This window comes from Lissotriton vulgaris, chromosome 5 (assembly GCF_964263255.1).
Source record: "Lissotriton vulgaris chromosome 5, aLisVul1.2, whole genome shotgun sequence".
NCBI lineage: Eukaryota > Metazoa > Chordata > Amphibia > Caudata > Salamandridae > Lissotriton > Lissotriton vulgaris.
Window position 1 is genome coordinate 1506651355 of NC_141693.1, and position 24158 is coordinate 1506675512.

At 45.7% G+C, this 24158-nt stretch overlaps 1 protein-coding gene across 1 annotated transcript in view; it reads right to left on the reverse strand.

The window, feature by feature from the left end:
- The window catches only part of MDFI (MyoD family inhibitor), a 78351-nt gene that overhangs the window by 25154 nt on the left and 29039 nt on the right, over positions 1 to 24158 (reverse strand). Inside the window, exon 2 of the mRNA XM_086923536.1 lies at positions 17344 to 17448. Coding sequence (XP_086779662.1) covers positions 17344 to 17437 — 94 coding nt within the window. The 5' untranslated portion in view covers positions 17438 to 17448. The remainder of the gene's footprint in view (positions 1 to 17343; positions 17449 to 24158) is intronic.

Genomic DNA, 24158 nt, shown 5'->3' on the forward strand with positions numbered 1-24158 from the left:
GGGCCGCCTTCTATCATCTTGCTCTTCTGTGCAGTGCAGAGCACATGGACCAGGCCGTTCCTTTCACAATGGCGCTGCGTGTTTGCCCTGGATGGCCGCTGGAAGGGCTGGGTGGCAGGCGTGTGGGGTTGGATACCCACCTCGTCGCCAGTGTAGCGTTGGGCCTAAGGCCCACATGGCATGGAATGACAGATGCTAACACGCTGTAGTTTAGTGAGACAACTGGCCACGAGCACGTGCACCCGGGCCTTTTTATTAGCGGGGTCACGTCACTCGTGACACCCGTGATGGATGGGTGTGGGGGGGCAGTGTGCCCAGTCCTCGAGGCAGTGGCTGGCATGACAACTTCCTGCGGGACACTAAAACGTGTCTCGCAGGATACTACATAGTGAAGAAACAACTGTACTTACCTTAGAATCCAGAGTGTGAATAAACTTTTTGGGAAGGCAAACATATAATTCCAGTTATGGAAGTCACACCACCTTTTGGAAATACTAATATTTCCGTGTCTAAATTGTTAAGAATTAATTGATTCCGCAAAAAAATAGGAAGTCAGTGGACGGGTGATATGCTAGGAGGAATTCACCTAATTACCCAATTTTCATTTCTGTGGGAGAAACAGAAAAATAGCAACCAGTCAGAATAGAAAAACACCTAGTGTGGACGCAGGGAATGGAGGAAGGGGCGCATGGGAGGCGTAGAAGGAAAAATATGATTTGTGAGGCTCCATATCTGGAGGTTGTAGAGTCCTGCTGGACTCGTTCTAGTGTTTCACTAATTACTATGTTACCAGCCACTCCTTGAGGGCTGGCTTTCAACCCAAACACATCCATCACAGGCATCACCGGTCAGGTGACCCTGCAAATAAAAAGGACCAGGCGCACATGCCCTGGGCCAGTTACCAGTACCCCAACTATGTTCTGTGTAGTCATCTAGGCTGCATGCAGGCCTAGGGCCCAAGACCCTACAGAGGCCATAAAGTAAACATGGGAGTAATCTGTGGAAGTCTAAGTGGGAGATTTACCAAATCTCCACACAATGCAGCGCAGCCTCCCACGTGCTGCGCGACAGGGAAGGTAAAAAGATATGGCTCTCCCCTCCCCTTTCCCTTGTGCTGGTGCTGATTACAACTACTGTGCGCCACGCGCCACCTTAGCGCCGTAGCACTAGGGTGTGTGTGTGTGTGTGTGTGTGTGTGTGTGTGTGTGAGTCTAGCATAGGTTTTGTACAAGAAGGGTACCCTTCCTGCACAAAATACTATGCCTAAACACAAGGGAAAGCTTTTCCCACTTTGCACTGTGCAGCACGCATGCAAAGTCGAAAAAGGAAGGAGAAATAAAAGCATTTCTCCTTCCTTGCACCTAGTTTAAAAGGGAGCAGTTTTCTCACGCTAAACCCAATTTACTGTATTTAGTAAATTGGGTTTAGCATGAGAAACCTTGGGTGGTTGCAGTGGAATGCCCATGCTCCACCCTTGGCACATCCCCACGGCCCAAAGTAATGCGCAGATGCACAGCGCTGGAAAGCAAATTACAAAATAAAGATTTTGCGCCGTTTTGCATCACTTTTCTGGTGCAAACATGGCGAAAAATCTTACTAAATCTCCCTCCAAAGCTTCTTTTGCAGTTTTATGCAGCGTGAACTGGACCTGAAGAGCTTTGCATGAGCGCCAGTTACACAACAATAGGGCATTCTTTTAAAAAAAATGTATTTAGGCACGTGGTGATTAAGTGGTTTGCCTAGAATCACAGGATTTTAAATTCAGCCGAAACTCGAATCTGGATCCCCAGTTCAAAAGTAGGTTCCCCAGTTCCAAAGTCTGTCGCTCTGCCCGTTATGCTACATCATCTCCCAAGTGTTCTGCTTATATTTTCGGAGGGCTTTTTCTGTTGCTATTTCCGATCTTAAAAAGACGAAGATGACTTAAGCAAGTACTTCCAGCACCCCTGGGTGGGCCTGCACTTTCCCATTGTCGCCAGACACAGCCTATGTTCAGAGCCAGTCCCCGTCGCTCTCTCATCCCGGGTGCTCACGGAGCAGTTGAATGTACTACGGGCTTTCATTCGTCGCGCCAACGGGTGCTCACGGAGCAGTTGAATGTACTACGGGCTTTCATTCGTCGCGCCGACGCTGCTGCGCTTTGAGGTCGTCGGGTTCTCGTGCCAGGGAGGCAAGGAGGGGCGAAGGTGCTGGAAAGCAGCTCTGAACTCGTGTAAGACGGGGAATGAGGCAAATGCTGTATTTACTCAGTCTGAAATTAATGCAGCGACGTGTCTTAGGGCGGGGGAGGCACGGAGGGAGAATATGACATCCCTGAGCAGGACATTAAGGAGTGAGACACTGCAACACCAGTAACCTATACAGACTGAATCGTTACCCTAATCGTTACACCGCCATAGAGAAGTTGAATCTTGAAATTGCTTGAGGTGGCCAACAACCCAACACTTTCAATGTCTCTTAGTTAAAACGTCTTAAGTGGAGATCTTTTAAACAATTCTGCTTATGATAATGCTCTAAATAGTGCTTTATAAGAGTAACTTAATATCTTTAGGGCTAATGTGCAGTCTCTTGCAGAGGTTTTTTCTAGAGGCAGCCTGCTCCAGTAGTGTGGTGTGACTTAGGGAACACCTTACCCTTAATGGCACATTACAGGGTCAATCAGGCCATTTCCATGCAACCTTTTATTGTAAACCCACTGTAAACTTAGGCAGACAGTATCTCCTAACAGAAAGCTAATGCAGGCCTCGGAATTATTTTTTTGTCACACAGTGCATGTTCATGGCTTCCTTCTGCGAGGTATGTCAACACCAGAAGGGTGCCATGGGTAATCCGTCTTAGACCGCAAGTGTTCATGAAATATTTCAATAATGTAGGCAACGTCAGACAGATGGTCATGAACATTAGTGTTGCAGTGCAGGTGTTCAAGGAATTCCCCCAGTGGGGCACGTTGGTGCCAGACAAAGGCTTGCGCTCTTTATTGTTAGACTGTAACTAGTCTAACTAGTGAGGGATGTCTACAACAGATGGAAGCCCACGATAACAAGCTTTAGGCCGCAGTACTTAGTCCTGTGAAGTACGTGAAGCCAGGTAGAAGCCCATGGCCTTCAGTGTTAAGTTGCGTTTGACAAGTACATCTCCAACATCTGTGTATGTAGAATGCTCTTTGAGGGCTGAGGCTACTCTTAAGGCAGCTCAGATCAGTCTAGGTCAATGCTGGCTCAGAGGATGGAGACAACAGGGAGGAGTTACAGTTTTTGATCATGAGATGGGTCACATAGGATCAAGTGTGTCCCGTACATTCACGTTGCCACCGTCTACAATTAGTATCTGAAAACTAGTAAACCGTGGTAGTTGGAGTGTGGAATTTCCACAGCCCACTTATACCTTTACGACCAAATATCTGAATATACATCAGCAGTGTCACATGTTGAAATGTGCAGCGGCTTCAGGTGTCGAACGTTTTACAAAGAACACAAAACATAAATCCATCTTACAATTCTCAAATGCTAGAAAATACAAGATTAAAAGAGCCACTAGGATCTTCTAATGTAACCTTCCAAAGTCACTCTCTCGAAAGCGTCTGGAGAGACCACAGAGCTCTCTAGGGTATGCCGTCTGGTGCTTGAGGCGGGACTGCACTGACAAGACCCTGCTTGGAGTGAGGACCACGGATGGTGTGAGAGGGATGCTTGATTTCTAGCCTCGTGCCTGCATGATCTCTTCCCATCTGAAACCTTTTCCTGAGCCCATCTGCTCCCTCCCCAGTCCCCCGCATGCCCTGCCCCCCGCCTCCCCGTGGGTCTCACATGGTCATGGTTTGTGGTGGCCGCTGGCTAATCACATGCTGCTGGCTGCTCATATTTATATCTCAGCGCTGGGCACAGGTTCGCCAAGGGGAAGTTATTGTTTCTTCACTGACGGTAAAAGCTCAGCGTAAAGTTGCTCAATATGCAAGGACCACCCCTTCCCCCCAGGAGCCTCTAACCACCATCACCGCACAGACAGACAGATGTTAGAGCAAGCCATGGCACAGAACAGCAAAAACAACGTTAAGTAACATTGATGAGGCCAGGAGATGGGTCTCCTGAAGGAAAAGGGTGAAATGTGGACCTCTCTAAGGAATGACAATTAAGGTTTTTTTAAATACTTTTTTTACTTTATAAACCTATCAAGATGTTTAAGGAAACAAATGTCAGCTTTCGGGTTGACTTACATGTGTGATTGCTACAGTGGGTTGTTCTAGAGATAATATGCCCACGTTATGTTATGCCACAGAGATGTATAGCCCTTAGCATTTGAGAGAAACGTGAGGCCACTGTAAACGTAACTGGAATGACAGTGCGGACTACTTTTAGAGGTATATCCAGGTAGGGTGTCGCTCTGAGGCACCGCTATAGTGTGTGTGGGAGTTTTATATTTTAAAATTATTCCTGTGTTTGTGTACTTTCATGCTTAAGTTGGGGAACCTAGGGCCTTTTGATTTTTATGAAAACTCATTCTCGAAGCCTAGAGCACGTTTTTAAGTGTCCGCTTCGTTACACAGTTGTGGCCATCTTCGATGCTGCACGTCTGCTCAAGTTCAGCTTTTACACACATGTCCCTACATAGAGCAGCCATGGCACGGACAGCTTAGATCCATGTAGGGTTTCACCCTGAGGCACTGCTACTCTGTGTGTGGGAGTGTTATATTTTAACATTTATCCTGTGTGTGTACACTTTTACGCTTTAGTTCGGGGGCCTAAGGCCTTTTGATTTTTAAGAAAACTAATTCCCGAAGCGTAGAACACGTGTATAGGTGTCCGCTTCGTTACTTACTTGTGGCCATCTTTGATGTGTCCTCGTCCGCTCAGATTAGAGGTTCAGCTTTTATGCAGTTGGGGGTATATGTACAAGAACTGCCAGTTTTCTTAACGCTGCCAGCACCAAAAATGCCCTGTTAGCGATGTATTTAAAATACATCTCTACATGGCGATAGTTTCAGGTAGCCATGGTGAAAAGTGCCGCTAACACTACCGTGAAGGAAATACAAATTCTGAAATTAGCAGGTGAAAACTGACGAAAGGCCAATTTGCGGGTAAAAAAACTCACATTAGTCAGCAGAACTTCACCTTTTTGCCTCTAGAGGCAAAAATAGCCAATAAGTCCAACTCCAATGAAAAAAAGAAAAGAAAAACAATGGAATGCAGAATGGAACAGGCAGTGACAAGTGCAGCACAGATCAACAACCTCCCCAAACTCCTCAACAGCCAGGATAACCAGCCAGAGTCCTAGGGGAAGAGGAAATACAGAATCAGGGCTACATATATGTAAAGAGGAGCATTGCTGAGGAAAACTGTGATGTATCACTTTTCATAGTTCCCTCCTTGCAACACCATGGCAGCTAAAACCTTGAAAGCGCGGACAGTCCCCGGAGCCCGGAGTCCTCGCTGTGCCTGCATCTGGGACCCTGAGTGGGTTACAGAGGTGCTACGGAGTTGCTGGGCCGTGGCTGTAGACATTAAGGCGTTGGTGATCACCCTTACCTGGTGGTGAAGTCTGCCATGTCACATGGAGACACGTTGCTGACCTGAGTGTGAAGACCGCCTGCTGCCCCTTAGTGCTGTGAATGGTAGAGGCATTCCTGATCACCAATGTAGGGAGGTCTTCATCGCATACCACACACCACCAATACACCAGGGTGCACGGAAGAGATTTACCAATGATGGTCCGCACCTCTCTCAATCACAAGCCAGAGGATGTTGCACTGGCCGGATGCTGTGGAGGGTGAGGCCCCTGAGCTGCGCCAAACTTGTGTAGTGGGAGCGCTGCAACTTCACACATAAGGGGGCCCTGTTGCATCACCTGCATCGGGAGGTTCCCCAGCAGACTTGGCGGCGACTGCTGTACCCAGGCTTGTGAAATCCTGCCTGGCTGAGGCTCCTGCTGGCTGAGCTACTGATATGGAGAGAATGCAGTGAATTGTGCCACAGTGTCAATGTCCAGGTGAGAAGATTCTGGGAGGCGTAGCAGGGGAGGCCCGGGGGTTAAGTCGGTCCCAGGCCTAGTGCCTATGGGTGACGCACCCCCAGTGGCAGCTCCTCCCCTATGGTGAAAGCGCATCACACCACTGCTTGCAAGCAGGGCAAGAAGAGGAAAACATAACATGATGATAACTTTCTGATATTCTCATGCTATGTTTCCTTTGTGGGCCGGGAGGGTGGGTGGGGCTGCTCTACTCACGGAGCAGGGCAGGAGCAGAGTGGTATGCCCACTCAAGAGCGCAATGACTGTTTGGTCGGCCCTTTCAGGCCTCCCAAAGCAGTTATGCGCATTAAATAGTTTGCAATGCAGGCTGCATTACAGCCTGCATGGAGAACATGCCCACCCCACCAGCCCTGGCTGAATGCATTGTCACGGCGCTCAAGAACAATCACAATGCCGCATTGCAGCACTGTGATTGACTTAGAGGGGGGAGCGTGGCTGCCTGTTTCCTGTTCCTGGAAGCAGAGTCAGGAGAGCAGGAGCACAGAAGACACGGTACCCGGCCTCTAGGGAAGATTAAAAAAAATATGTTTACAACCCCGCTCCCACACCGTGTCCCTGCCCCCTCCAGTGTCCATACCCGTGCTTCCTGCCTCCCAGTTGTCAAGTCCCCCCTGAAGCACTACCTAATGGCAGCCACGGTGTTGCCATGAGTGCCAAAAGCAAGCCTGTCTGTTCCGGTCAGTGCCTGGACCCCGCCCAGTATCAAGGACTCTTCCTCTCAGACACTCCACCGCTACAACGACAGCACCCTCCTCGCCATCAGCCCTGGACGCCACACTGCCTACCATCTAGCCCCACTGTAGCCTACGCATGCCAAAACTGCAAATGCAACTTCTGCCACATCAGCACAACAGTGCCTCCTGCCGCCCAGCCGACCAACAGAGCAGCAGACCAGCCCAACTGCATCTTCCTCAACGTGCGGTCCCCCCACAAAGATGCAACAGAAATCTGGGACCTCCTCGACACCACCTCTTCAGACATCACCTTGTTCACGGAAACCTGGACCAACCTCTGTTTCAGACCGGGCATCGCCATTACCATCCACAGCGGCTACAAATCCACCCGCACGGACAACCCAAAGTGCCCAGGAGAAGGCATTGCCATTGTCTAAAAAAGGACACTTTAACAGACAGCGCACTCTGATGACCCCAAGGCTGCAATGGAACACCTCCACTTCCAGACCCAGACCAACCCCACCCTCTGCAACACCCTCGTTTGCAGGTTCTCTGGCCCATAAACCCCCATTCACTGATGCCATTGTAGACCTCATTGCACCCCAGGCTCTCCATCCACTGACTACATCCTACTCGGACACCTCAAGTTCCATCTGGACAACCCCAGTGACCAGAACCCCACCACCCTCCTGGCGAACCTCGCCAACATCGGACTCAAGCAGCTAGTCACCGCATCAACCCACATAGACGGACACACGCTCGACCCTGTCTTTTCCGCCAGCGGGAACTTCAACTACAGCCACACCCCCGAACTCTCCTGGACCGACCATCATAGAATACATCACGCCTTCACTACACCCACCGTACACTACTGCCATCATTGCCCCGCCCGGCTGCAGCTGGATCAAGGCCATCACAGAATTTTTTGGCAACTCCCTCAGCACCACCAACGCTTACAGATGTTAACACCACAGCGCGCAAACTCCATAGATTGAGCTCCAAGTGCACCAACACCCTGGCAGCTCCTCCATTTCAGTGGATCAAGCACCTGGGGTGGATGGCCGCCGGGGAAGGTGACAGCAGGCACCCTGGACGCCAAACAGGACTTAGTGCAAACGGTTGCATCTAGGCGTATGCGTGACCTTGTGAACCCCTATTCCACATTATACCTGTGTCAGGTAGGATGTATTCAGGGTGAGCGTTCCCACCAATAAAGTCTCGTAGGAGTGGCACAGTGAAATCTATGAGATTTCACAGCGACAATTCTAGGATGCCACTGCGTCAAAACATTACGACTGCCTCATGGCGGGCATAACGGTGACACACAGCCATAGGGATAGGCCTGCCCCATTCATTGCTGGAGTTGCGTCATGCTTTCGACACAATTGCAGCAATGCGTGACTTTAGCACCGACAGATATGTCAGGAATACTGACATATCTGTAAATCCTTGTGACATGGAGCACCATACAGTAAATACCGCACAACCATGGTGTCGCAAGGAGGGTGCAGTAAAAAGTGTTGCACCTCTGTTTTGTTGCAGCGATGCAACACTTTTCATGAATGAGCCCCAGGACTGCGCCCTATCTTATTGTGGGGTGAATTTCTGAATTTTTTTTGGGCACAGGGCAGCGCAGCAATATTCTTTGCAGCGCTGTCCACCACCAAAACCTCTGAAATGAGACCCCACGTGTTGCACCAATTTTAAGAACAGCTATTTTCTGGTCTTAATAAATTTCTTATAACTGAACTTGCAGGCAGTTTTTTGGGTTTTGCACCATACAAGGAATTCCTTGTAAATATCACAACGTTGGGTTAGCGGCAGTTTTTTGCACGGAAACGCCCACCTTGCATCTCATTTTCATTAAATCTCGCTAGCAGAAGTGGCGATCTTTAAAATTCACGTTTTCGTCGGAAAAGTGTAGCTAACTCCAGTTAGAAGCAACTTGCAAATAAGGCAATAAAAAAATAGCGTAACGTAAAAAAAAATGACGCTACAGCAGCATTAAGTCCTTTAACATATGCCCCTTGGTCTTACATACAGTGGGCGTTGTGTGGCTGTGCACCGGACGCGCGCAGCAGGAGCACCGCTAGCATGCCAAAAGCATGCATAATGAAAACCCTTATGCACCTGTCCGCACCGGAATGGGCCCAGGGGCCATGAACTCTGCATCTCACCAGCAAGAAAGGCTGTTGTTTACTTCTACTCGAACAAATGATGGACGGAATGCTGAATAAATCATAAATTCTCCCCCAGTTAAGAGATCTGGGTTAAATCCATCAATCTTTTGCTCACCATCATACCCCAGTTTAGACCCAGCCATATGCAAATCAGTCTTGACCCTGTGCCTCATGGGAACAGTCCAGACCTGCCAAGCCAAGTCCTCCCTGGACCGAAACAAGCATCCTGGGACCGGTTTCTGGCTACTGGAGTGAATGTATGACATTGTTCTGCATTCTGTCCATCAATTGTTGTTTTTCCATTTGTCATCCAGAGTGGGACTGGTATGCCCAGACGTGGGTCCCGTGCTCTCCATGCCACTGGAGTCAAGCTATCCTGGCTGATGAGGGCTGAAAGCCTGAAATCGGTCCTAGGATGCTTGTTTCCAGTCCAGGGAGGACCTGGCCTGTAGTTCGTGCTGGACTGTTCCCATTGGATGCAGGGTCAAGACTGATTTGGATATGGCTGGGTCCAAACTGGAATGGCATGGTGAACAAAGAAACAATGGATTTAGGCCCAGATCTCTGTACTGGGGTGAATGTATGACATTGTTCTGCATTCTGTCCATCAATTGTTCTTTTTGCATTGGTGTTCGCTTCTAAACAACTTCTGGCACTTCTGCTGGTCTGTCCTAAAGTGTGCATGGCCTCCCTGGTCCTGCAGGTATGCCCGCTAAGCCCAGGAAGCGCCACTTGCTTGGCCAACTTGCCAAGCAATAAAGCAAGCACCTCTAGTAGTATACCAGGGAGTGAATTCAGCTTCTTTAATATTAATTGACGATGTTATGTTATGTTAAATGTCACTTATATAGCGCCTAATTACCATCTGCCTATTAGCGCTTATGTAAGAGTTAAAAGCCTAGCACTAGTTATTTCTTGTCACAAAAACCCATTCAATCAAACTTTGTCTAAAGCCCTGCTTGAACAAAAAAGTTTTCAATTTCTTCTGAAATGGAAGGAGAATAGTTTCCCTTCGCAAACTTTCCAGCAATCTGTTCCACAACGGAGGTATCAGGACTGAAAAAGCACGTCCACCCATAGTCTATTTATAAAACCCTGGGCAGGTCAACAAGTTTGCCTCAGACAAACATAGACATTGTCCCAATACATTCCTCCTTAGACGGTCTTTAATATAAATTGTACAGTCTCATACAGGGTCTTATGTGCAATACATAAGCCCTTGAAACTGGTCCTCTGCTTGACTGGAAGCCAATGCAATTGTTGCAGCAATGGGGCAGCATGCAACAGTTTTGGAAGCTTGAATGTTAACCTTGCTGCATCATTCATAACTACTTAGAGGCTTACCCAGCAAATTGTTCAGAGCTCAATGTATAGCACATTTCCATAGTCCAATTGCGACACTCTAGGTGCTGCCACCACAGTTGGCATCGTTAAGAAAGTTAGAAGGGGTACCAATTTTCAAAGTTGCCTCAGTAAGCCCACGCAGCTTCCGATCCCTCCCTAAGCATCAGCAGCACATATTCAATTTTGTGTGGGACAACGATCCGGATGCCTTGTTTCTGTCTGGTACATGGCTGCATGAGGCATCTCTACACAATGGCGACTGGTATTGAACGGAGGTAAACAGGGGCGGGTCGCGGGCCGGAGGGGCGGGAGGGAATGAAGACAAAAAATGAAAAAACACATATCTGTCTGCCGCCGCCTCCTCTCCCTCTTTGACTGCTTCCAGGACAGGAAGCAGGAAGCACCCGGCTCCCAGCCTCCCGAATGCAGGATTGTGATTGGTCTGAGCGCCATGGATTGGCACTCAGCCAGAGAATCGGAGGCTGGGCATGTTCTCCATGCAGGCTGTTATACAGCCTGCATAGAGAACACACAAAGTGCGAACGGCCGAGATGGCCGGCCAAAGTGTCCTGCACACTTGAAGTGAGAAAACCACTCCTCTCCTGACCAACTCTGTGAGCTGCTCCGCCCCAACCCAGCTGAGCAAGGGGAAAATAAAATGATAATAACAATGAGTTATTATCATTTAATTTTTTCTTTTTTGACCTGCTCAGTGAGGCGAGGCTCCCCCGCCTTAGTGGAGGAACCGCCCCTGTCTCTACCAGATGTTATCACTGTACTCCCATTCAATTATACCATCAATAGAAGGGATCAGCATGGTTGGGCAGGAGGCGAGATCGCCATTATTTTTAAGAACAAATACCAATGCAAGGTACAGGAGCTGCCCATCCTCGACAGAGAAGCTTTGTTTTTTTCATTATGTCTCACCCACAAATTCACAGTATCCGGGTCTCTGGTCTACTGGCCTCTGGGATATGCGGGGAACTGGGGCTCGGTGGTTCCCGACCTACTTTCCCCCTACATTCTGAAAAGTGCCAATTTCACACTCTTAGGTGATCTTAACATCCACCTTGAGGCTTCCATATGTAATCTGGCTACCGCGCTTATAGAGGATCTGAGTGTGCTGAATTTAGGTCTTATTAACTCAGCACCTACACATCAAGCATGCCACCTCCATGACCCTATATCCTCATATATCATGGGGAAGAAAATTTATCATACACACCTTTTGCTGCTCCTAAAATAAACTTGCTGTCCCTGTTGGACACCCCTTAGTTTCTGATCCTACTTTGGTCAATTAAATCAGGTTTACTGCTTGATCCGACGCAGCATGGTTTTAGACCCCGCCATTCCACAGACACAGCCTTGATAATGTCAACGGAAGAGATACGGAAAGTGATGGACAAGGAGGGGCAGAGCCGTCCTCGTTCTCTTAGACCTATTGGCAGCATTTGACACCGTGAACTACACGGTGTTAGTGCAGCGCCTGAGGGACGTTAGAATTTGGGACACGGCGCTACCCTCCTCACCTCCTTTTTATCAGCTAGGGAGCAGAACGTAGTCTGGGACAACATACAGTCCAACACTTTCCAGCTCCCATGTGGAGTGCCGCAGGGATCCGCTCTGTCTCCTACACTTTTCAATGTGTATGTCACCCCGCTGGCCAAACTTGTCGGAAAGCATGGATTCTCGCTGGTATCCTAAGCCTATGGCTCCTAGTATCAGTTGTAGAACAACCACAGAGCATGGCCAGCAGTTTCCATGCATGTTTGGCAGACACTATGCGCTGGATGAGTCAAAACATCCTTAAAATCAACACAAAGAAAACCGAGGTACTGGAGTTCGGTAAAAGTCCTCCAATATGGAACAATATCTGGTTGCCAACGCAGGCAGGTGATTTCCCTTTCTCCACCACCAAAGTTAAGAACCTTGGTATAATCTTCGACAACCAACTCAATTTCTCACTCCAGGTCAACTGACTAACCCCCTCCTGTTTCTACCTACTCAAAAGTCTCTGTAAGGTCTTCCCTTTCATCCCCAGAAGCTTCTCTCAAAGGTAGACTACTGTAATGCCCTATTCATGGGCATTGACAAGGCTCAGAAAACCAAATTTCAGTCACTGCAAAACGAGGCAGCCCGGCTATTGATGAACATACCAAAAGGTCACTCCACCTCGGCTGCCATAAGGGCACTCCACTGGCTCCCTGTCCACCAACGAGTCGAATTTAAGGCCCTCTGTACGGTGCACAAGGCGCTCTATGGAGACGGGTCAGCTGAGGTCCAAGGTCTGTTCATCTGGTATTCCCCTTCCAGGGCACTTAGATCCTCCAACTCCGGGTTTGTTAATATCCCGAAAATACGCAGAGCTAAATGGGGTGGCTGTAGCTTATCACACTGCGCGGCAAAGCTCTGGAACCAAATACCGATTGACCTGCGACTTCAACCAAACCGTATGATATTCAGAAAATTGCTGAAGACCTGGCTGTTTGCGGTTTAACAGTAACTCTTGAGTTCACAGCACAGTTGAGCCCTGCTCACACACCCAGCACCAAGACTCCTCGGCATTCGAGCGCTTTAGAAGCTACTATCCTATCCTATCCACTCCCTCAGTCTAAACTCAGTCTCCTGGGCCACTTCTGGTGTTCCCTAGTGTTCGGCCCTAAGCCAGATGCTTTTCAACATATACATATGCTCCTTCACGGATGTGGTGTACAGCTGTAGACTAATCCTGTCCTATGCTGATGACACACAAAGTATCTTCTCCCTGTCATCTGCACAGGCATACAGCACCAGGGCCTTGAACCTGTGCTTGAGCAGGATTTCTACCTTGATGGGTAAAAACACACTCAAGCTTAACGGCGAAAAGACAGAGGATATGATTCTGCGCAAAAGTTACCGGGTATGGGGCCCTTGCATTAGCCGGAGGCTCTCAGAACCCTTCCGGAATTGTCTCCCAAGGTAAAGAACCATGGCTTCTGGCTGGACGAGAGGCTATCAATGAATTCTCAGGTAGCCAATGTGGCCTCCACGTGATTTGTAGTGCTGAGGTGCGTAAAACATATTATTTGTTTGTTTCCACTGTGAGCCCAAAAAACAGTAATCCAAGCCTTGATTCTTTCAATAATTGACTGCAGAAACATCTTATATCTGGGAGCAGATAAGGCAGCCATCTGGCGCCTACAAGTTGTCCAGATAGCCGTGGCCAGTCTACTCGCTCACCTTCCGAATTGTGCTTCTGATTTGAATCTTCTCCCCAAGCTCCACAGGCTGACCGAAGATACGTGAATACAGTTTAAAGCATTTTGCTACATGCACAGGGCTAGATCTGGCACAGGCCCATATACATTCAAGATCTGGTGGTGTCCTAAAAGCCCGCATGCATGCTTCAATCACTCAACCAGCCTCTCTGGCCAGAATTTGCCTGGTGCGCACGAGAAGCCAGTCCTTCGCATAAGTAGACCCGAAGGTGTAGAATGACCTCCCTGAATTTTTGCCAAGTTGTACCTCCCTCACCATGTTCCTCAAAAACTTGAAGACCTGGTTGTTCTAACAAGTGGGATTGATACATGTTGACTTGGTCCAGCGCCAGGAAACACTTCAGGATAGTCGAGCACTCTACAAGATGCAATAATAATAAATAATATTAAGTAGGCAAGCCAGCAAATTCATAAGGAGAGACAAGCCTGTAGTCTCACTTGGTTCTAAGAGCCAAAGCATAAGCCCTGCCTTTAAAATATTGGAACGTAAATTACTCATTATCTGTATAAAAATATGAAAAAGACTTTAACATTGAAAAAAAGAAACTTTTTAAAAACATCGTTTAAACACTTTTGATAAATGTTACTTAGTGATTACAAAACACGATCTTTTAAACATTAATCGATGCCACGAATGAATCAAGAGTCAAGTCAGTTGTCATTTAGCCCTTTCTTATCTGGGCGCTACAACAGCATTAACAAAAAAAGCTTCAGGCGGTTTGTGGATGAATGCTGCATTATTTCTTAAAACGTTATCTGTATAAAAAGGAGATAAGGCTGGCTAGATATGTCACCATCTGGGTCATAACGCTTTGGCCCTATTTCAAAGGTCTGTGTCCTTAACCCTTACCGCCAGGCAGAATGTTGCCTATTTATATTGACACCGCCGTTACTCTGTCTCTGTCTAATCAAATGGACCATATTACAACATCATATTTTTTTCTGTGAGAGTTTTTTTAACAGAGTTTTGAAATATCTTTCCATCAGCCGGAAGATGATCACTTACAATCTCTTTATCCAAGTCTTGATTTTGCTCACTATCTTGGTTTGCTAAAATATCACATTTTTCTAAGTTCTAGCCACTGCTTGAACTTTGCTGCATTTAGAAATGCCAACCTGTCTCTGGATCTTTGAGACATCTACACTGGGTACCTGTCAATAAGCAAATCACATTTCAGATTACATTCAGATTACAGATTCTCTGTAGGTTGCATTTTATATGTTTTATGGGCAGATCCTGTTTTTCTCGATAAAAGATCCATGATATATGTTCCTTATGGAAACTATTAAAAAATAGTGGGTACATTATTTTTCTAGCTGATCCCATTTCCGAGATACAGTATTGGTATTTTAATTTGTACTCTGGTTTTATTCATAGGACAGCTAGGCCTGCCACAGTGGAAATAGCTTTAAGAGCCTTGTCACTAACTTTCTACATGTCCCACTTTTAAATACAATGCATCCTACCTTGTTGGTGACAAGGCTTGCATAGTGGTGACTTACTAATATTTGAAAAGGAGGTTTTTGCACGCCAAAAGGATTATTTTTAAAGGTAAGTCAGCACATTTTAACTGCAACAGCCAGACTACAATGGTAGGCCTGAAGCCACTTTTTCCTTGTCACTAGTGAGTGACACAATAAGGGCTAGAGTCCACAGGTGACATTTAACTTTCAGGACCTGGGTGTAGTCTCTACACCATATACTAGGGACCCTAATGTAAGCTAAAATTACCAATTATGAATAGGCAAATTCAACATTGTGTAAAGGGAGAGCATGTGCACTTTACTACTGGTTAGCAAGGGTAAAGTGCACAGAGTTCTAAAGCCAGCCAACAAAAATAGAGTCCAGCAAAGGGACTTTACACATTGTTAAGTTTGTCTGCTCTGCGGCATTGTGGCCAGGGGAATTGTCATAGATTAATTTAGTGCATTTGACGGTTCACCCTTACAAGGATAGTGATTATTACTTGAGATTGATAGTCACGTACCCCAAGGAAAGTCTGTTAAAGAACAATACCCAGACAGGACACCGCCCAGTAACCTTTGACTGTTCCAGGGCCCTAAAGAAAATACTTCACAGAATTGCATAGAGCACACCAGGGCTATCAGTGTGGTAAGCCTTCTGTCTCAGACAGTGACTATCACATCTCTGGCAGCCCCGTTAGCGATACTCCAAGACTCTGAGTTTGACAGCCTGAAAATATCATATTTTATTTGTGTAAGGACTGCTGTTCATTAAGGTTGGTTATTTTTTGGATGACGTTTCAGCTATGAGCATATGCAAAAGTTTCTCTCTCCTTGCACTACAAGCCACTCAAAAGATAGAGTAAAAGACAGCAAACTCATAGCCCGAACTTCGCCAGGGGCCAGGCGCCAGGAACTCTGCTGCTGTAACTAGAGAAGCTGATTCCTTACCAGATCTACACTACTCCGCGGCAGAACTCCATCTCTACTCTGGCCCATTCTCCTTGTGCTGCCCTTGTAATTTCCCTTCTAGCTTAGAAGGGCCTGTTTCTTGTTTAACATGCAGGTTCTCCTGCTCCTTTATTTCCTCACCAACTAGTGCTGTTCTAGCGGCTAGTTCCATACTAGTTAAATTAAAGAGCCCAACCGCTATAAAGAGTCAGAAGCCCGAAAGAGCGTTCCCCCCTTTCATTCCTATGTCCCCCTCCACCACCCATGCATAAACAGCTCATATTGCAATATTAGATCAATGTCTAAGCATGCAACACAAGCTGCATTACCATGCAGTCTGCTAGTTCTCCCAGAGTTGTATCAATTGCTAAATCCGGATAGAGAGACCAGACCAGGAGGAGGCGTGGCTATCGCTTTCAGAGATACTGTCAATATAGGAGTAATTGAGACCCTGTTAGCTGAGTTGGTAGAAATGATTGTCTTTAGAATTGACCTCTCAGCTACCAATTTTTGGAAGGGTGCTTTAATTTACAGGCCACCTGGAGCAAAGAGAAACTTCAGTCACCTTTTAGCAGAAAGCATCTCTCGTCACATTTTGGTTTCCAAGCACTTTGTACTCTTGCAGAATTTTAATTTTCATGATGAAAACACTCAAGATGTTGAGGTAGCACAGCTTCTTGCTGAAATGGAGATGTTGGGCTTAATCGTGATGGGCCCCACCCACTGGTCTAAGAAAGATGAACTGGTGGAAGGGTTCTTCTCCCATGGTAGGATCAATCTTAAGGATCCATTATCTCCTTCAACAGCCGTTAACCAAAATCAAATGATGTTCTGTCTTAGCGAGTGTTTGGGTTGTACCTATTGAGGTGGTGTCTCTTGTTTGTGATCTGTGAAAACATTAAATTGCATAATAATTTTTGCCTCCATGCCAAAGTCAAGAAAGACCTGCGCTTCTAGAGTAGGAAGCCTCACACACACGACTTACACAGGCGCAAGTGACACCCCACTGAACAGGCAAAGGCTTGAGATCAATGATGCCACTCATAGCTTCAAGTGAGACCACATAATGCTTAAAGGCATGCCATACTTAATATAAGAGGAAGCTTATGGAAACACAGGCTAGTCCAAAACATACGTCACTAACATTTTAACCTTCCATCAATATCTCTCTACAGATATTACGACCCGCACCTATAAATATAGGTAAAGACTTTTGTAGGGAGATATGTATGTAAAGTTGAGTTTTTCACAGGTCATATTTTGTAGTCTATGTTTTTGCAATATGTATTTTTTGGCAGGTAATCCAATCCACAAATGCAGGCCAGAATCAATTGGTGTCCGTGCACCACTTATGAAGAAGCTCTGGCTATCAGGACCATGTCTGTGACATATACAGAGATAGTAATCATGGAGACGCTCCCCAGGTGAGAGTCGGGGATGGATACTGACCTGCATCGGGTGTGATGATGGGGCGTAGCTCCACCTGGGGGTCTGCATGGAGAGAGTCGGGCAGAAAGGGGTTGTCACAGCTCACCCGGGACATCGGACAAGAACCTGAGAGAAAGAAAGCCAGAAAAGGAGAAAGTGAGAGATCGATACATTATCCAGAGCCTGAAACTGGTGTTTCTATTATTTTATTTCTGCAAATTGCCCACACCTCATCTCAAAGACCAGAACCTGTCCGTCTTTTAAAGTCATACCCTGAAACCCAGCAACACTTAATCTCCTCTCGCTCATCTACTAATCCCACTACCCCTCTGTATGAGTGCACATATGCCCCCATCCCTCACCAACTATGGATCACACCTCACTCCTGCTAATTTTATCTCTTCAAGGACACTGGAGTAAATGCAAACATGGTCTCCTTGAGTTCATAAGACTGGTGCCAATAACCACTGGATGAACCACTAAACCTGGGTTTCGAAGCAGCGTGTGGCCCGGCTACAGCAATTCAATGCTTCATCAGGGGTAGTAAGCACTATATAAATGCAAATACATAACATAATAAAGAAGGCAGAGATGGAGAAACGCAAAGAAGATGAGCACAACCAGGAAATCAACAAGACAGGGGAACAAAGAAGCAGTAGTACTTTTTTTAACTTCTTAATTTGTGCAGTTTCAAATAAAGCAAACAACAAACAAAGTAGGCATGCTATCCAGTTGTTCAATGATAAACAAGTCACATAAGTCTTACCCCCTTCAGCCAAATATAGTACCTAGGTATACACAAGAAGCGCCATTCAAGTATAGGAATAGACACCGCAAGAGGTATTGTGATCTGACAACATATGTTAAATGCATACATGTTGCCATTGTACAGTTGTATGTCCAGGGCAGTCCATGAGGAGCCGCTTGCACATCATTGTCTATCACTCAGCAAATGTCTGCATAGTAGCCCCCCAAATTGCCAGATCTTCCTCTACTTCACTGTCCCTCCTGGGTAGTTATCATCTACACCCAGTTCCCTTCTGCCGTTCTTTGTCTTATTTCACTGCTTGCTGTATGCCTGGACTGCCCCGATAAGACCAGACTGCGGCTCCCTGCACAGGTATACTGTGCATGGAGGCCAGTGTGCATCATAACATGCTATCAAAATGAAGAGGAGAAAAAATTGGGCTGGTGAGTATAGAAGTGGAGCGTTATTAGAGTGCTCACATCTCTGGGGGTTGGCATCCAGAACAATGTTCAACCATCATCACAGAACGTTGGGTAACAATTTTAAAATACAAATGAAAGTGAAATAACAAAAGGGGAGGGGGCAAGGGGACAAATCAGTGTAAAAGAGGCTTATGCAAAATGTGACACATCTTTTCTAGTAAAGAACATTTTCAATTCTTGCATAGCCTTCTGGTAGAGCTTGTGAATCTTCTGCTCCACCCGAAATGAGGGGTTTAGAAGTTGGTACAAAGGAGGGCTGAGTTGAGGACTTTGATGAACTGTCCTATGAATTAGATTGATCAAATCAATCAAAAGGAGGAAGAAACTCATCATCAATGTAATTCGACACAATTGGACCGGCAGATACAAGCTCTTTAGTACATTTTGATACTCTTTTCAAACTCCAACATTTTCCATCTCGAAGGATAACACTCCCCTTATTGAGATTAATCACTTTCATGGGCCTGAAAATTAACTATTCTCTTTTTCTATTCGTCTAGGGATAAAATCACAACTTTAATATCTGCCACAACAGAGTTATGCAATTCGTCATAGTATGCTTTGGACTTAGTTTGGTGTTGAAGAACCATATTGTGTGCCCAGTCGGAAGGGATTACTGTATGGTTGTTTTTGGAATCGAGAACTCTGGATTTGAGCCTCTTCCTGATTGACAGGACAAAGGGAATTTTTACAACCAATGCTAGATGGATGCTTTCCTTGAGGTACTTATTGAAAGTTTCCACCCGTCCATTTCACTGCGGGTTTCAGGAATTCAGGGTAACCTTCACAACTGAGAACATTCAGGAGAAACTCTACTACAGTAATGGAGACCCTTTTCGTCAACATACCTTCAGGCCACTTTGAATGGTAATCTAGGAGAACCATATTGCATGTTTGTAGGTAAACATTTGAATGGTCCAGAGATATCCTGACCTACTTGCTTCCAAGTGAAAGTTGGCTAAGGGACACTTTGCATTGAAGTGTATGTGGCAATATAATTCTTATCTGAGGCAGGGCAGATACCACGCTGCCTCACCCAACGTTCAGCTTCTGTATCCATGCCTGGCAACCAAACTGAGTGTCTCAGAAGGTTTTTTTAAAGAGGGAATGCCCATCTGCCCTTGGTAACAATGGTCTATTAGGATCACATGCAGGCTTTGTGGGTTGCACATTTGTTGTTGTGCAAAACTAGAATGCCTAACACACTTAACCCAGATGAAACGGGAGAAAGAATGGAGGAAACCTTTCACATTTTTAAACAAGGGCCAACCATTGCCAAAATACTTCTTCACAAAATGTAATTCTTCATCTTTGAAACTTTCTTAAAACCATTTGTCTTCACCGACTTCCCCAACTTAAATAGCAGACACATCACTGACATATGTATCCATTTCATCATCCACATATGTCTGTACTAGGTGGTCCACATACGGTAACCTCTATGAACAGTCAACCTGGTTGACTAGTATGACCGGAAACATGTACAATGTCAAAATTATATTCTTGGAGCTCAGAGCAAAGTCTTGCTTTGAGTGCTGTAGGGGTAGCCTTCCTCTATTCAAAAGTACCTCTACTAATGGCTTGTAGTCAGTGTGCAGAGTGAACCTAGTGCCCCAAATAAAATGTCTGAATGATACAGAGCTCACGCGCATGCCAGTAACTCTCGCTCTCTAATACTGAATATCATCTGTCACTTTCAGGGTTTTTGACGCTTAGGCATTTACTGACTATTTCCTGACCTTTGAGAGGGAACTGATCCAATCCAAATGCACAAAAAATAACAGGTTGAAGTGTGGGTGCACTACTTATCTGCCTCGATATACTCAAACACATCTTGCATCTCACCCGTTCACACACTCAGTATCCTTTCTTTTTTGTTTTGATTTTCAACCAACCATTGCATTACATGAGAGAAAATAATCACCATGCATTTACACATTCATGAGTATATATTCCACAATATAATATCAGTCACAGTAAATAGAATTGTGTAGGCTTGTAGGTGTCAGACAGTCAGTGGTATGTGGGTGTGCTCACACTTGTGGGTGTCATAGCTATGGATGCAGGAAATCTAATCCACTTCCCTAATCTGAGTGTGTTCACATATCTGAAAATACAACATCATCAACTCCACCCTCTGCAATTACTGCAGCCTGTCAATCCAGAATAACCTGGTCTGAGCGTGCAAGATATTCCCTGAAGGGGCCTCAACTATCCTTGGGCCTGGAGTTGACAAGGTGGAGGAAGGTATAGATTTCAGATCGATCATTCCAAGTGACTAAAGGGCATATTATCAAGGACAGAGTTAAAATTATCGCAGGTTTAGCAGCAGAAAACTGCAGCTAAAGCGGCGATAATGGGCTTGATAATATGCCCTGGAGAATTCCAATAGAAGCCCATGTTCACACCAGAACATGGGTTTCTATTGGAATTCACAAGGCCATATTATGAAGCCCATTATCGCCGATTTAGCGGCACTTTTCTGCCGCTAAACCGGTGATCATTTTTAACTCCGTCCTTGCTAATATTCCCCTAAGGGCCATATGTATAATAGTTCCGTTTTGCGAATTCCAAATAGCGAATTTTAAGGAATCGCTATTTGGAATTCGCAAAACGGTATGTATGAAGGTAATCTAGGAATTTTAGCGATTCCTTATTATTCCATATTTGCGAATTCGCAAATTGTGAATTCGCAAATAAGGAATACTTCCCATTCATTTCTATGGGCCAGGAGGCCCATAGGAATGAAGGGGAAATTTGCTAATCGCAATTTGCTAATCGCAAATTGTGCGAATTTTTAAGGGTGCAGGGGGTGTCTCAAGAACACCCTGCTGCACCCCTGAAAATGACATGTGTGCGCATATGGCGCACATACATGCCCAAAGGGCATGTATGAGCGTCACATGGAACCTTTTGTTTTTTTTAAAAATGCTTTTTTAAAAGAATTCGCAATTTACCACCAACTACAAGTTGGTGGTAATTTGCGAAATCTTATTCCAAAATCGCAATTTTTAAATATTTCATACATATCATTTAGGAAATCGCATTTAGCGTTTTCCTAAATGCTTGTGCAATGTTAAGGAATCGCAACATTTGCGATTCCTTAACATTTGCGATGCGATAATTTCATACATCGCATTTCACGTTTTTCTTGTCGCAAACGCTGTGAATTTCCGTTTCGCAGCGTTTGCGACAAGAAAAACGCTTCATACATATGGCCCTTAGTCTCTAATCTAATCGTCTTTACTCAACCTGCTGTATTGCACCAATACATTGACACTCGCCTTTTAGCCAGCAAGAGGGATATTGCTATGTATCTGCAGGTCCCACCTGTCAGTTGTTTAACATAACCCAATAGAACCATCTCTAGGTTTGGTGTCGGTCTGTTCCCCAGCATGTCTGATAATGAGAGGAATATTTCCTACCAGTCCGGGAAAATGCGAGGACAAGTCCTGGACAAAAGGGAAGCATATGCCCATTCTGCTCCGCAGCACGAGCAAAGGTGGAGTCTGGGACGGGCAATCCTATGTTACCTATCAGACGTATAGTAAACTTGGTGTAGGAACCTAAATTGGATAAGCTTGTGCCTGTAATTAGTCGATACTACTTTGGTTTCCATGCAACAGTATTGCCATTTGGCAAGGGTAAACTCGATTCAGTCCCTTTCCCATACTCATTAGGTGGCAATGGAAGCACCTTCCGAAGCTCCAAAACCATTGCACAGAGCATCATGACCCGCCTTGTGGGTCTGGAGGTTTGATTACCTGTGTAAGTTGTGCCACCTCCAGCGGCTCCACCGGGATCCCCGGTAGGTTCTCCTGCCTGTATGGCATTGCCTTGTGTATGTATAAGTAGAGAGTGGTGTCCTGTCACTGCGCTGCTCAGACTTCTCAAGAGACATACAATTCCCATCAATATACAGGTGGCCCATTTCTGTCGGTCCCACAGCCGCCAGACTTTGCAATGCCTTGATGTCTTTCATCAGGGGGATAAAGAGATTCTTGGACAGTTTTAATGCAGGAGAGTTAAGACATGGAAGCCATGCCTTTTTTCGTAGCATCTGCGAGGCCCAGCAAGAGGTAGCAGTAGTGAGAACCTTGGTTCTAGGGCCAAGGAGGCCCACTGGCAGAAGAGACTACAAGGGTGTACCTTTGGTTTGTTCCTTCTCCAGGATAAAATTAGGGCAGTCACCTGACGAGCTATACCACCAGCTAATGAAGTGTACCTGCGCTGCCATATAGTATGTCCCTAAATCAGGAACCTCAAATCTGCCTTTCTCCATTGTGACGGAGAAACCCTTAGTTCTTAAAGAGGGTGCTCTTCCTTCTCTCAACACGCATTTTATCGGCATCAACAGCTGTTAAGTAAGTGACAAATTATTCCTTCAATTTATTTCACTCTATTGATGGTCCCCCCTTATTTTGTTAAAGTTCCTGAAGAAGGTCAGGTTGCCGAGGAGTGGAAACATTTGAAGGATGAGTAGAAACACTTAAAGGGGAAGATAACATTATTTGAATACTGCAGAGAGAATCTGATGAATTAAGGTAATGATTTGGCCAAAGTGTGGTGGCAGAGATGATTCTACTTGAAAACTGAGCTGTAAGCCTAACAGAGCCTGAAATACATTGATGCAAAATCGGGCAAAATGAGTAAAATGTACACCTATGAAATAACCACTTCAATGCTGGAACGCAAGTTTCTAATCTTTTCAATAGAAAAACAAAATGGCCCCAGATCCAGAGAGAGGCTTTGCCGCCGTGTATAGTAATTAAACAACAGGGGGTGGTGATGGACAGAGTTTCTGAATTAAGCAGAATACTCTCACCCGTGTATAGTCAGGCTACGTGATTCCAGTCTCAAAAGCAGGCTTAAGAGATTAGGAGTGGCAAAAGGTCAGTACAGACTCTTACACAACCAGTAAGCTCTCCGTAGTAAGGAAACTTTAGATAAAGGTGTGGTCTTCAGAGAGAGGCTCAGTGAGAGAAAAACAATGTTGAAAAACCTGACACATGAAAGGCGCCACACCACTCTCCCATCACCTGCAAGAATGCTGCTCTGGCTATCATGGCCTGACCTCAGCCGCAAAGAGAGACAGACACATCCAGACCTTGTTGTCGAATATCAAAATAAAGATGGGAATACCTCGGGCTGGTGAGTAAACAAGAGCGCTTTATTACAGCGCTCACATCTCTGGAGGTCGCATCCAGAACACCATTCGACCATCATCTCGGATTGTTCGATAAAACCAAAGTTAAATAACAAAAGGTGGAAGGGGGACAAGGGAACATATGGAACAGTGAAATAAGCTAAATGTGACCCATGCAGTGCATGTCATGTCAGTGTGCCATAGCCAGGAACAAATCATATGTGAATAATAGGATATTTAGAGACAACCCCATATTGATGTTTCTCACAAAACTGTGTTTTTCCCCAACTAAATACATAAGAAAATGTCATGGAATAACTATTTTGGTATTTTGAATAAAGTATAGGACTAAAACATGCCCTAAACAAAATGGGGAGGTATTTGTGCAAAATGGTTTGCACCCATAAAGCAAATAATGAAAATGAGTAGATATCTTCATATTAATAATAGTATCTAATTA